The sequence below is a fragment of the Lacerta agilis genome, chromosome 5 (genome assembly GCF_009819535.1).
Source record: "Lacerta agilis isolate rLacAgi1 chromosome 5, rLacAgi1.pri, whole genome shotgun sequence".
Classification (NCBI taxonomy): Eukaryota; Metazoa; Chordata; class Lepidosauria; order Squamata; family Lacertidae; genus Lacerta; species Lacerta agilis.
In genome coordinates, this window is record NC_046316.1 from 30912607 (window position 1) to 30927178 (window position 14572).

Sequence of the window (14572 nt, forward strand, 5' to 3'; positions counted from 1 at the left end):
TTAGGGGAAAAGAGAAGTTTACATTTCTTAGTACAAATGCTCTCTGCTGTGAGAAAATGACCATCCAGCTGTGAAAAGTTAATGGGCAGATTTCTATATAACTATACTATTTAATAATGCAAGAACAGCATGCGGCATCAGGACAATGGCTCATCTAGTCCAGGATCCAGTTCTAACAGTGGGCAAGCAGATACCTGTGGAAAACGTATAGACAGCACATGAGCACAACAGCCTCTGCCCACCTCCTGTTCATAGCAATCGGTATTTAGAGGCATATTGCCTCTTGACCTCGGAGGAAGAACATTTATCTACTTGTAATTTGTCCTATGGTCACGTTGATAACAACAACAGCAAATAGAATAAAATCCCCATGAAACCCTAGCCCTAACAAAAGCATCTTACAGAATGGCAGGTGGATTGGCTCACTTGTTTTTGTTTCATGGAACATTTGCTCTATGGACCTCTTTTATTCCTTTGAACATATTATTTGATTAAAGTGCACTGAGATTCTTGGTTGTCTAGGCTGAACTATAGTGAGCTACTGTTTAGAAATCAATGTGCTTTGCTGGCACAGACTGTGCAATCTGCGATAATGTTCAGAACTACTTTAGAGTTTAATAATCTTCCTCTCCTCTTCCCAAAGTTTGGGACTGACTTCCCCACACCTTTTATTCTAGACTCCTTTATGCTCCCAGAGTGTTCTGTGCCACTCTATTACTTGAATTTATCTTGAGTTTAAAGATCAGTTTCTTTTTATGAGGTATGCTATTCAATTCTGTCAGCCTCTCCACTTTCATTATTCACAGAGAGTTGAATACAAACCTGTTATGGAAGCATTGAACAATTCAGTCCTCCCCACTTCAAGAATACTTTAAAGTGACAAATACTTGAGTCTGATGAAACAAACAAAAAAAGGGGTCGCTTTAACAGCTTGCTCTAAAAGCCAGTTAAACTGAAATGCTAGAATTTAGTTGACAGCATGTTGTTGTTGTTTAGTTGTTTTGTTGTTCAGTCGTTCAGCCGTGTCTGACTCTTCGTGACCCCATGGACCAGAGCACGCCAGGCACCCCTATCCTCCACTGCCTCCCGCAGTTTGGCCAAACTCATGCCAGTCGCTTCGAGAACACAGTCCAACTGTTTAGTCGTGTCCAACTCTTCGTGACCCCATGGACCAGAGCACGCCAGGCACTCCTGTCTTCCACTGCCTCCCAGTTTGGTCAGGCTCATGTTGGTAGCTTCGAGAACACTGTCCAACTATCTTGCCCTCTGTTGTCCCCTTCTCCTTGTGGCCTCCATCTTTCCCAACATCAGGGTCTTTTTCAGGGAGTCTTCTCTTCTCATGAGGTGGCCAAAGTATTGGAGCCAGGGGAAACTATTTCCCCCCCCCATCCAATGATTCAGGGCTCACATATCCATACTTAAGACTCACACAGAGATAGGTAACTGTGTGCATGACTGCAGTCATGTGCTGCAATTTCTTACTTTATTTATAAAAAATATTTATAAACCAACCACCTGCATAACATATCAAAGCAGTTTAAACCAATGCATACAGATACAGGCAACCCACAATTTGCAGGGGGGTTGCTTTCCGGGTCATCGTGTGCGATGGCATGCCATGTGTAAGCCCACCCCACCATGTTATGTCCTATTCAGCATCCAAGCATGGCACATGCATGTACGGTCATGTGTGCCTTGAAGGCACACAAAATGGTTGTTGCCTGTACAACACATATGCACCAGATCTATGCATGCACCTTTTGCTAAAAAGCTAATACTGTTGCTCAAATCCAGTAAACATTGTAAATATTTAAAAGTCAGGTTTTTTACCTTGATCTCTGCTGATTTTTTTTTATAATGTTATGACTATCACCTTTTTCCTATGCAAGTTAATGGAAAGATATCTATCTCCCAAGAGGAAGATAGAGGCTGTATACCCCAAAATCTGTGGTTGGGGCAGAAAGTCCTACCTCTTAGCAATCACCCTTGGGGTGACAACTTGCTGGGAAGATGACATTTCTCCCAGGACTCAACTAGACCGGTAAAGAAAAAGCGATTTATATGCGTTGTATGTGCGATATAACATGGTGCCACCAGATGGTGACATGGAGTCCCATTTTTTCTCTACCTGCTTTCCCTGTTTAAATTTACAACGCTTTAAACTGAAACGCTTCTTTGATGTGTCTAGATCCAGCCCCAGTCTTTCCTCGGGATCCATGGTCTTTCCCCCTCAATCACTTCTCAAGTTAATGGAGAGATTTCTCTCTCCCAGTGAGAAGAAGCTATATACCGAAAATCAGGGGTAGGGGAGCCCACCACCACCAAAGACCTTGAGATACGAGGGCCCTTGCTGGAAAGGGTACAATTTCTTCCACTACCGTCTTCTCTGGTGATCCAGAGTATTTTTCCACCTATGCAAGTCAAGAGAAAGATCTCGTCTCCAGGGGGGAAAGGCTATAGCCCCCCCCCCAAATTTGGGGGTGGGGTAGGGGAGAGAAGTCCACATCTCAGCAATGACCCTTTGGCCAACAGGGACCTTACTGGGGATGACATTTTCCCACATCAGTCTTTCTTGGGGATCCATGCTCCTTCCCCCTCCCACTACTCACCTGCTATGATTCCTATTGTACCCCCAGCTCCAAGGTGAAATCTATTCTTAAGGGAGAACCACTGCAGATATTCTGAAACTTGCCCCTTCTGAAGGGGTATCCTGCAGTTCAAATTCTGGGGGGGGGGGGAAGAGGGGGAGTTGAAGCCATTTTTAGATTCCCTATTATAGTGAATGGGGCTGAAACCAGAGTTGTTAAAGTAAAACAAGTCGAATTGGAAAGGCCCAGAGTAACAAATCAGGCTGCTACAAATTCCACAGCTACAAATACAAGCTAGATTTTGGGGCTAGTGTGCACACACCCTCCACACACAGAGAGAGTGATGGGGTGGGTATTATTTTTGTGTGAAAGTGCTTTCAATCATGTTAGCTCTCACCTTTAGTCTAAAGTGGTACTGTGCATTGGAACAGACTTCCAGAAATGTTTGCACAGAATTGTGGCCTTAAGCTGTTTTAGTTCAATGACCAGTATTATTCTTATACTATATATATTTAAAATAATTCAATGATATTAAGCATGCCATAGGATGATGACTTGCAGGGCCATCTTAAACATATGTGGCGCCGGGGTGCAAAGATCCGCCCAGCGCCCACCCAGGTTGCCCAGAGTTGTGGAGTCTTTTTTAGGGGGGTAACCCCAAAGTTGTTGACCTGTTTTAGGGTGAGCTGGCGAGGCATGCACGGCAGAGCTGACCTGGCCAGCCGCCTCAGCAGCAACAGAGGAGCCAGAGGCGGCGACGGCAAAGCAAGGCCGGAGCCGGGGGGGGGGGGAATCAGAGCTCAGTGCAACAACAGTCGAGTCTGAGGCGGCGGAGGCAGCAACTGAGCAAAGCCAAGCGCCTCGTGTGAGCAGTGTGCGTAGGAGGGCGGAGCCGGCTGGCTGCCTCAGCGCCTCGCTCGCCCGCAGCAGAAGAGCTGCGGCGCTCCGATGGGCTCTGCTCAAATCGGCAGTGGCTGTCGGCTCTTCCCAATCCCCGGACTCGAAATTTTGGCCCCGGACTCTCGGCCTGGCGCCCCTGAGAGCCCAGTGCCCAGGTGCCCCGCATCCCTAGCTCCTATGGGTAACACGGCTCTGATGACTTGGTGCTTTGATAATTCACATCCATTACAGTATAAAAATCATCATACAATTTCCAAGTTTAAAGATGTGATCTCATTACATAACAGTCTTTTTACCACCATCCTCACAACGGCATTTGCACATAAGAATAGCCTAATAGGCAATTTCAAATAGCTTTTTTTTTGCTACTGTGTATTAGCTAACAGTTTGTAAGAGAGCTGCACTGCAGCCATGCTAGATTATTCAGAGTTTCATAAGGAGAAAGAGGATATTAAATTGTGCTATGAAGAAAGGAGAAATTATTCTTTGCCTCAAACAGTGCCTGTCAGCTATTCTCATTCAGTGCTTGTAAGACTACCAACCTAGATAAAATGCAGTTACTTTGAAAGATAATTTAAGTACCTTTGATTTTGATGAAACATCACAGGCAGAGAGATTTCTATCATGCATATAGAATGCTACCAATAAATAAAAACAAAACAGAAATCCAGAAAACCTTCCGAGATAAACCATATTAGATAAGGTTGAAAAAGAAAAGCTGTGCTCCTAAGCACATGTATTGGTAATAGTGCAATCCTATATATTAGCAGTGTGCAGAACCACAGAATTTGGTTCAGACCCTGCTTATGTGCTCTGGAGCTTACCTGATTCAGCTTGGGGCCCTTAAAAAAAATCTAATTAAAACTCCTCTGCTTTGCTGTCTGATGGAGGCTGGATTTCCAAAACCAGCCCTTAGCATCCTAAATGCAATCAGAGGGATGGGAATGGGGTGGAAGGAAATGCAACTGGATATATTTGCAAAAGGAAAAGCTATTGAGAAGGCTTGCACGATGTTTTCTACTCTGCTTCCAGCCATTAGCTCCTATGTCAGCAAGCTACGTACTTGACCAACTCTTTGGTTATGTAAAGAGAGATATTTTTCTAGGGCCATGCGATTCTCAAAGGAAGTGGAAACTGATTTGAACATTTTTTTGCAGTTTCTTTTATGGCATAAGGCAATGTATGCAGAAAAAGGAAATTGCTAAAATGATATATCCATTATAGATACATTATTTATTTACTTAGATCATTTTGATACTGCTTAATCTATAAAAAAATGAAAGCAGTGTTTACATGCGTATAATACGTAAGCGCACAACTGTAGTTGTTTATATTCCAAAGCAAGCTGGAATGAGAAAACTGAGAGCAAGGAGCAAGACAGAAATTAGGGGGAAATGGTTCGGAATAACCCAACATTGAGATTTTTTAGAATGGTTTTCATTTCTAGAGGGGTGGAGTCTGATACTTGTATACATCTGGTGCCAGGCTTCTTATTGTTAATGATGGCTGATGTATTTAAAATCAGGATGCAAAATTAGGGTGGAACTATACAACACAAAGAACAAAGGGCTCCTTCACTGAATAATATTTAGTTCAGCCTGATATCATTAAGATATGTATTTCCCTACCCACACTAACAGCAGCCAATTATGTAGAGTAGGCAAAAGAAATGCTCATTGTAATAACATCAGACACTAGAAAGAGGAAAACAGGTACTTGAAAAGGGGACTATGGCTCCCAGCATCAATTTTTCTTAACATGTGGTGTGGGCCTGGCAATATTTAATTATAGTGTTTGTTCTGCAGGTTCACCACTCTCCCCATATACCTTATGTTTCAAAGGAACAGTTTACATGTTATACAATTTGTAGCTCTTTTCCCAAATTACGGTACTATTTTTCCTTGCACATCAATTTCATTCTCCATGTGCTAGAATCTAGCAGCTAGATAAAAGCAGAAAAAGACAGTATATAAATATTAATGAAGGTCAGATAGTAACTGCTTTTAAAATGTCAAAACTATCCTTGTGAACATTTAAATAGTGAGTTGTTGCTCAAGAAACACAGCTTATTTTCTTTTCTATAGACCAAGAACATGTGAAAATACATAATCGCAAGGAGAATGGCAAACAGTTTGCATGTATAGATGTCATATAATTAACGCAAATAAGATGACATATTAATGGACATTAATTGTGCCTACAGGACTTGCTAGTATGCAATTTTGCAGGTGCAAAAGTAGTAATCAGGAAGCAAATTACAAATAACATTCACAAGTTGCTTGATGTGAAATTAACATGTATTTAATACATTTTGAATGAGCAGATACAAGACTTCCCACATCCCCCAGGACTTGAGGGTCATTAAAAATGGTTCATCAAAATTCTAGCATTAGTATACCTTAATTGCATGGAATTATATGAAGCCTAGCTCATCAGAATTCCATTGAAAAGTGAGATGGGGCAGAATTGCAGAGAAGATGGAAGGCATAAGGCCACAAGAGTGACAGAGGAAAAAGAAGGCACTGACTCTACTATAGGCAGTGAAACATGTATTCATTTTAAAAAGATTCATGCTAGCAGTGCAACTGCCGAAAGGCAATGTATTTTAAACCTAGTGAGCTTAATTTCAATGGAATAACTGGCTGGAAACATTTGTTAGACCAGGTAGCATAAGCTGGTCACAACTTCTGTAGTGTCAGACCAGTCAGAAAAGACAAGGAAGTCTGGTAGAGAGGTATCTGAGACCCTGTTTTAACATTCCTTCAGGTCTTTTATCACTTAGGTTTTCAGCCCGTCTGACATCCAGGAGCACTATGTCAGCTGTACATGCTGAACTCAACTGTTCAAAAAGCTGTGGTTACAACTGGACGTCTGATTTCCCTTGAGCTGAAATCTTAATTGACTAGATATCTTACACTTTTTTCTGAGAGAGAGCTTGGAAAGACTGAGCCCAAGTGAGTTGTTACCAATCCTCCACAATTTCTGCTCACCTCTGCAAGGTGAGGAAAGGGAACCTAACAGTGAAGAAGGCTGACAATGGCAGAGGCCTCTTCCTGAGGTCTCTCAGCTCCCTAGCAGCAATGGATGCTTCTGGCTTCCTTGGCAACTACGGCTGCCATATGACTAAGGCATCCCCTACCATCTAAAGCCGTTCTCCATTCCCACTGCAAGCTGGTCTCCGACCGTAATAATAAATTATTCTTATTCATTCCCACTGGAGGCTACGTTTAGGTGATTCTGAGCTAATTGTGGTGGGGTGGCTGTTAGGCTTCAGGTTGTAAAGAACTGGGGATCATTCCTGAATTCACAATTCCAACCACAACCCCCATAACAGCACTAAGCACCACTATTAAATGAATGCCAAACCCAAATTGAGGACTGAGGTTAGTATCTGGTGCCGTGCTAATTCACATCCAATACAATGAGTATGAGTATGCTAAATACACTTTTAAAGTTGTTGGTTTTTTCCAACTTTGAAGGTGTGATCTCATTATTCACTCACAGTGTTTAGTCTACAAGTGCTGTGTGGACAAGTCTTCAGGAACATGTCAGTTTTGTAATTCCCTAGAAATAGAATCTCTGCTGAAGTAGACTATATACCATATGCCACTTGATCTTTTCACCTTATTTTTTTCCCCAAAGGACATCAGTTGCACCATAAACACCATTATCCAAGAGAAGATACTTTACTTCAGCAGAAGTGCCCCAGAAGTGGCTGGCATAGTTGAATTACTTTTGTAAACAAAAGACTTCCTATTATACTCCTCATACTAACACAAAGCATTAAAAGTTAAATACCTCTTCCAGGACATCAGCAAGCTTACTGAGTATCTCTTCAGGAAGGCTCTGGAATGTAGGAACGCTGTAATATAAAGTGAGAAAGGCCATAAGGGTATAGATAAAATCATATCTAGAAGCTGTTAACCACTTACAACAGCAAAGTAAGTTGTAGCTTATAAACATCCATACAGATTAACACAGGTTCAATAGTTCTTTTCCAAATAAAACATTAAATGCCATTTTTATATTCAGCTAGAAGCATCAAAGTGTTTACAACATACTAACAGAAAAAAATTGACCCCATTTTACAAGGCAGATCATAAATTCCGTGTATCTTTTCAAACTGTGTACATGCATATGCCCATGAGGAACTTCTGTGTCTAGCAAAAGGAGATCAAGGACTGTAATATTAATCGGCACCACAATTTTAATGATATTAGGTTGTTCTGAGTTTTCCTGGCCATAAGGATGTGAGTAAGAATACAAAATAGAAAATCAGTATTGCGCCAAAATCTGTCTTCTAATTTCTTAAAAGTTTTATTTCACCAAAAAAAAAAAGAGGCTTCCGTCTTTCTGCTCATTCATAGGGCACTTTAAAATTTCTTTAGAATTTTGGGCAATGTGAGGTTGCACTTATCGCTGCAATATATGGAGGGTGATGAATGTGTTTTTCTTTCCATTAAACGTTTCTCCGGCACTCTGCACCTTTCCTGGCTGCCAACTTTTCAGATATGAAAATGCCCCATGGATAGAATTAACTTGTGTCTTTCCCTGGGCTTTAACTGAAGCATGGGAAGCTGGCTACAAAGTGCCACAAAGTTCTTGGTGGTTTGTTTTTTTAATAGGAAGTCCTTCCTTATATTTACCTTGCCTGCATTTTTTTTTTTTTAAAAAATAGATTTTCACAAGAATACAGTAACATAAGCAATAGACATTTCACATAACAGTAAACCACAGATCCATCCTTCTGAGTACTTTCAAATTCCTATCCATGAGCATACTATCTAAGATAAGGTATTTTCCAGCAGTGAATAAAATTCTGTTAGGAAAGAATCTCAGCAATGTTGTGCACGTCTGCAATATGGTTAGTGAAAAGACAAAAGTTAACAAAGTAATAATGCCCAGATCTCTTTGTAGGCAACATATTCGCACCAGCTCTGTTCCACACTGTCACTTGAAAAAAAAAAAGAGAGAATGAAGCAGCACAGTAAAAAATTGCTGTGGAAATTGGTTAATTTTGCCCCCTGTCGTGCTCTGAATCACAGATTAAAGTCATAATTAACAGAAGCTAACTCAGCAAATTAGTGCAAGCAGAAAATGGAATGATATTTCAAACTGTTAATAATGGATAAAGATGGAGCTACCAAAGGGTATGCCCACAGGGAAAATATTTCTGTGAGGGCTGCTGCTGGACTTGATTAAATCATTTCCTCGATCTTTGATATATCTGATGAACTTTATCTCAATGAACTAAAAAATCTCAACGTTGCAAATGTAAGGTAAGGAGCAAAGTAAGTTCACATGTATGTAGGGGAAATAGGGGCGGGGAGCATTCATTTCTAAAGCATTATTTCAGCCACAGAGCAGATAATTAGGCAATTAGAAATGTTGACAGAGCACAAGTCCAAAATAAATGATGCCCCAGAGTGACAAAATTACTAGTATAGTAAACAAGGCACCTTTAACAAGGATTGCCAACATTACACATAACCCATGAATGCTTCTAAATACCTGGAAAGTGACAGCATTTATATATTTATATCTTATACTACTGAGCCTGCGTAATTTTTTTAAAAAGAGCTTGATGAAGAATACATATTTACAAGAATGTATAAATGCAGAATTTCATACTTGAATTATGATCAAAAGTATGCTTGAGTTCCTTGGCATCATCAAACTGATGACTAAGGACTTAACAGCATTTCATTAAATGATTCGACAGCATGGCCCATACATAAAATTCTGTGGAATTTCTATGCATATAGAGAACAAGCAGAGGAGATTCTTTAAGGTGGGGGAATTCTATATCTATTATCAGCCAACCTGAGAGATTTAAATACAGTCCTTCCAATGCATTTGCATTGCTCAGAGGGGCTTATAACAACATTTTAAATACATGGCTGTAATAAATCAATATGAAAACAGTAAGTGTTATGCCTCCTGCGACGTAAGGTTTCCCCAGCTGGGGATGGCGGAGATCTTACAGGTTTGGGATTATACAGCATAGCAAGACAAATCTACTCTGTCACAATGCATTATTTAGTAGCAGGGTACAGAACAGCCCCTCTGAAATAGCAGTCTTTTTTTCATGAATTGAAGTTTTAAATGTCTGCAAAACCAAAATAATTATGATGTAGCACCTAGAATTAATTTTATTTCTATCCTATTTCTCAAATATTGTTTCTGAAAGCAACTCACATCTATTCTTAAAAATGAGAGATAAACCGTTCCCTTTGGTTTAAAAACTAAAAAGGCATAACATGCAAGGGAATGGGTGTGGAGGGAAAAGGTAGAGGAGAACCAGTACGGCAATGCCAAAATGAGAATGCAGAAGTTCCTCCCTGGCTGGCCCACTGGTTTTCAAACTTCCTTCCACATGAAACACTTTTAACAATAATTCATCTGCTACAAAGCATCTCCTGTGCATTGCAAAGGATTCTGAAAATCACCATCTCTGTTGGGTCAATGTGGCTCACGTGCACTAAAATGTAACCTAGAAAATATAAAAGCTCCCCTACAGTTGCATATTGAAGGGTAGAAAGGCTGTTTTTTGAGGGATATTTCTCCAGCAATACTGATCTCATCAAGGAACTTCAATATATTCCTTATTTTAAAAGCCTAGATTTTAATTAGCACTTCTGCGATCTGTTGATAAGGGGAACGAACGTTTTACAAATGCCATTTAGTAGTAATTGTGCTGCCTTGTTTATCCTTCACTTTTTCCTTAAGCCAGCAATCTTTATAGATGTGTATATGGAATGAACAAAGTACTAGAATGAGCATGGGAACAATAGGAATTCTCTAAACCTGCCCCCCCCAATGCTTCTGTGATTTATGAAGCCACAGCATGTAATTTCCAGTGGTTAAAGGAAGATCACAACATTTTTAAACTATCATGTAACAAAATTGAGGCAGGGTGGTACTTGAAATGAACCCCAAAGAAAAACTATATATAATAAAAACTATATATAATAAATCAGTCAGTCACATGATTTGGATCTATCAAGTCACATTACATTAGGTTGCCAGAAGTGGTGAATGATGGAATGAACTCTGATACCACCCTGCATTTAGCAGGCAAAATTTCTGCAGCAACTCAGAAATATGGCAACATAATTTATTATGCATGGGATCCCACAATTTCATGTTGGCTGTAGCACAGTCATGAGTCTTCATGAGTTACCCTGTAAGGCAGGGATGGAACACCTTTGCCAGCCCAAGAGCCACATTCCCTCAGGGGAATCGACTGGGAACTGCACAACAGTGGTGGGCAGAGCTAGAGGTAAAAGTGGGTGGAACAAAGGCAAAATTGGGCAGAGCAACGGATGCGATAACACTCTTCAAATAGCAGGCTACATTCCAGTCACACTAAAGTCAGGATTTTCTACACATGCACACACTTTCCATCCTCCTTGCCAGGCAATGAAGATACTTCACACTTCATGTCAGGTAAGCAAAAGTACTTGAGGAATACAAAGCAGATGATGGGTGGTGAAGGGGGGCTGAGGGTCAGATAGAGAGGCCTCAATCACCCCAGGTTCCTGACGCTCAACAAAAGAACAAAAAAAAAATATCCAGTAGAATAGTTGCATTATTTGACAGTCAATTCTTTTTGATATTTATGGATCTGTTGAACAGTGGCATTTGAATCCAGGAGGCTGTATCCAGTCATGCCCCTTTGATAACAGAAGGCTCTTGGTATCTGCAGGGGCATTTATTAGTGCAATAGGAAAACCAAACTTTTTTTTTCATATTTACACCCTCCCTTCAGCTCCATCACCCCCAGTTTGGAATATGCTTTTAAAACAGCAGGGAGAGGGGAGTGAAAATTGCATCCTTGCCCATTACAGTGGTACCTCGGGTTACATACGCTTCAGGTTACATACTACGCTAACCCAGAAATAACGCTTCAGGTTAAGAACTTTGCTTCAGGGTAAGAACAGAAATTGTGCTCTGGCAGCGCAGTGGCAGTGGGAGGTCCCATTAGCTAAAGTGCTTCAGGTTAAGAACAGTTTCAGGTTAAGAGCAGACCTCCGGAACGAATTAAGTTCTTCACCCGAGGTACCACTGTATATTGATGGGAGCTTCCACTGAATCAAAGAGCCTTCCGTCAGCAAACTGCATAGAACCAACAATCATTTTGAAGACCACCAGGAAGCAATAGTATGCAATACAGGTTGCTTTCCTAGAAAGATGCATGGTACCTTGACATAAAGAACTAGGTTTTCTTTTTTCTGTTTAGCAAGTTACCTGAAAACGTAAGTGATCCGTGATACAGGTACAATGTGACAACTTTAGAAGCCTAAGTAGATGGAGCTGTGGCAACACTGTTATCTAAGAATGATGTTGGCACTAACAAGATGTTACACCTGGTATTCAGGGATTTCTGCATGGACAACCATTGCATTGTTCAAGGGAGTGTAAGAAAATTGAATTTTAACAGAAGCCAATAAACCATGGCATTTACCAATCTGTCAGCCATACTAATATTTGTCAAAAGGGACAGGGAGTACCAAATTGACAAAGTTTTGCTTCTACACAGAATATATGATCTATACAAGTGTAACAATTGCATAGGCATCCTTGACTTGGAATATCATTTCAGAATTCTGCATTCACTCTTGAGAGAGTGTCCAAGGAAGTACTATCTCTAAAGGCTATTTTTATATATTTAGACATTTGGGTATTAATCTCCTTAAAGACCAATGGGATCATTAGGGCAAGGGATACTGAACCCTGTCCTAATATGTCTTCAATCAGTGATGGGAGCCAAATGCACCAGGCCTCTCTACCCAGCCTCAGGACTCCAGAACACACTCCACATTGCCCCTGCTTTGTGCCCACCTCAAGTACTTTTGTCTGACTGAAAGATGCTGTAAAGCTACAAAGCCTCTTGCTTGCCTGGGTGGTGTTTGGGTGTGTACAGAACCCCCTCATTTTTGTGTGTGGCTGGAATATAGCCTGACATACGAAGTAAAGTCACATCTATTGTACCACCCACTTTTTGTTCCCTGGCTCCACCTATCACTGGCATCCAGCTCCTATAAGGCTGCCCACGGGTGGGTAAAAAATTCCCCAGCCCTAACACAAAGGTTGCGGGCATTATCCCAGCCATAGAATATCTTTTTTTAAAGGGTCTCACTGGATGTAACAATCTAAATGAATTCTTTTGCATGGCAAAATGAGCACCTAATCCCCATAAAATCATAGAAAGCATACTGGAAGGGGGGGGAGCCAAAACCTAATCCTCTTACTATTTTGACACTTCTAGAGATAATAAAAACAAAACTGTCTTTGTAAAAGACAAGCTAAAGCTCAAAGTCACAGACAACACTAGCTCCTTAGTCTTAGTGAACATCAAAGCTGCTAACTGAAGAAAAGGCATCACTACACTGCAATTTACATTCATTGAGATATGAGCCTTATGATTTCAAAACTAGTTAAATATTCACTGACCATATCTACAAAGGATATTTATGATAACCTAAATCAAGTTCAAATGACCATTTGATTTCAGTCTAACAGCTATGCCTGCTACACTTGACAGTATATCAGCATAATAATACAGTATATGTTTTGGATATTACTTTAGCAGGACAAATGCAAGCCATTTTCCTCATTATTTTCAGATCAACAAAAAAGTAAGGAATTGTATCATTCATCTAATAAAATAGGCTTCCTTTGTAATATTACACATTTTCTATACAGTCATACACCATGCTGTATCCTTCCTAGAGCATAATTATTCAGGAAATAAGGATCTTATGTATGAAAATAATTGTATACCCTTTCTGATGGAGTTTTGGTACAAACAGATTGTGCCGAGCATAAGAAGGTGCTGGCATAATGTAGGTCCTCACCTTACAAAGAAATGCAACAAGTTTTTCACTGCATGCAATATTAACACATTCAGTACACTCTGCTTTGCCAAATTTCAGATGCAAACTCCTTGAAGGAAGGAATTTATTGTTTCTAATTATATTAAAATGCATATCTTGAATGTGGAAGCAAAATGTATACACAGCACCCCTGTGAGAGAAAGGTCCTCCAGGAACATCGGAGGAGGAGCCAGTTGACTGCTTCCCAGGGAGCCAGTGTGGTGTAGTGGTTAAGAGCGGTAGACTTGTAATCTGGGGAACCGGGTTCGCATCTCCGCTCTTCCACATGCAGCTGCTGGGTGACCTTGGGCTAGTCACACTTCTTTGAAGTCTCTCAGCCCCACTCACCTCACAGAGTGTTTGTTATGGGGGAGGAAGGGAAAGGAGAATGTTAGCCGCTTTGAGACTCCTTTGGGTAGTGATAAAGCGTGATATCAAATCCAAATTCTTCTTCTTCAGTGGGTCCTTGGGGTCTCAAATTTCAGTGGCACCCTGTGCAATGCCAAAATTTGCCTCCCCACTGCTTCTCATGCTCTGTTCTAAATCACAGTTGTGGCGTCCCCTGCAGCAACCCTGAAGCTTGGTGCCCAGTGCAACCAGGCCAGTTGCGCTCCCCTAAATCTACCTCTGCAGTGGAGCACTTGAGGGTACGTGGCTTCTCACTGGACTGAAGCTCTGACTCAACAGCTCCAAGCAACACCTGCCACATCACTCCCAGCTGAACTGCATCAGCTGGACAAAACATTCCTCTCTCAGGCCTTTGGCTAATGAAACAATCTATGGCCTTTTAAACTGTGGGGGGAGTTACTATTTTTGCTTATTATTGTGTTATGTATTATTGTGTTTTTATATTGTGCTCCTCAGATGAAGGGTAACATAGAAATTTATTAATAAAATAAAATAAATATACTCAAGATGGCTTACAATGCCTTAAACTAAAACATAACAAAACATGGTAAAATATAATCAAATAATATTTGATATCAATAAGGAAGGCTAAACTGTCCAGAAGGTATTGCTATCCTTGAGAAATGGTCATGAGATTTTTTTATAGTCTAAATAGGTTTTCATGTTTATCTTACAAAAGAGGTATATGTTATAATGCAGGCACGTCCAACAGGTTGATCTCGATCGACAGGTCGATTGCCTCATGTTCATTGTTGATCACAGTCTAGTAATGACCCCGCCTCCCTCTCCTGGTGCTAA

At 40.7% G+C, this 14572-nt stretch overlaps 1 protein-coding gene across 6 annotated transcripts in view; it reads right to left on the bottom strand.

Annotated features, from left to right (window-relative positions):
- The window catches only part of PRKG1 (protein kinase cGMP-dependent 1), a 580751-nt gene that overhangs the window by 135064 nt on the left and 431115 nt on the right, over positions 1–14572 (bottom strand). For all 6 annotated transcript variants that reach the window (XM_033149161.1, XM_033149165.1, XM_033149166.1 and 3 more), the window contains one exon: positions 7287–7350. In XM_033149161.1, the coding sequence (XP_033005052.1) occupies positions 7287–7350 (64 nt within the window). The remainder of the gene's footprint in view (positions 1–7286; positions 7351–14572) is intronic.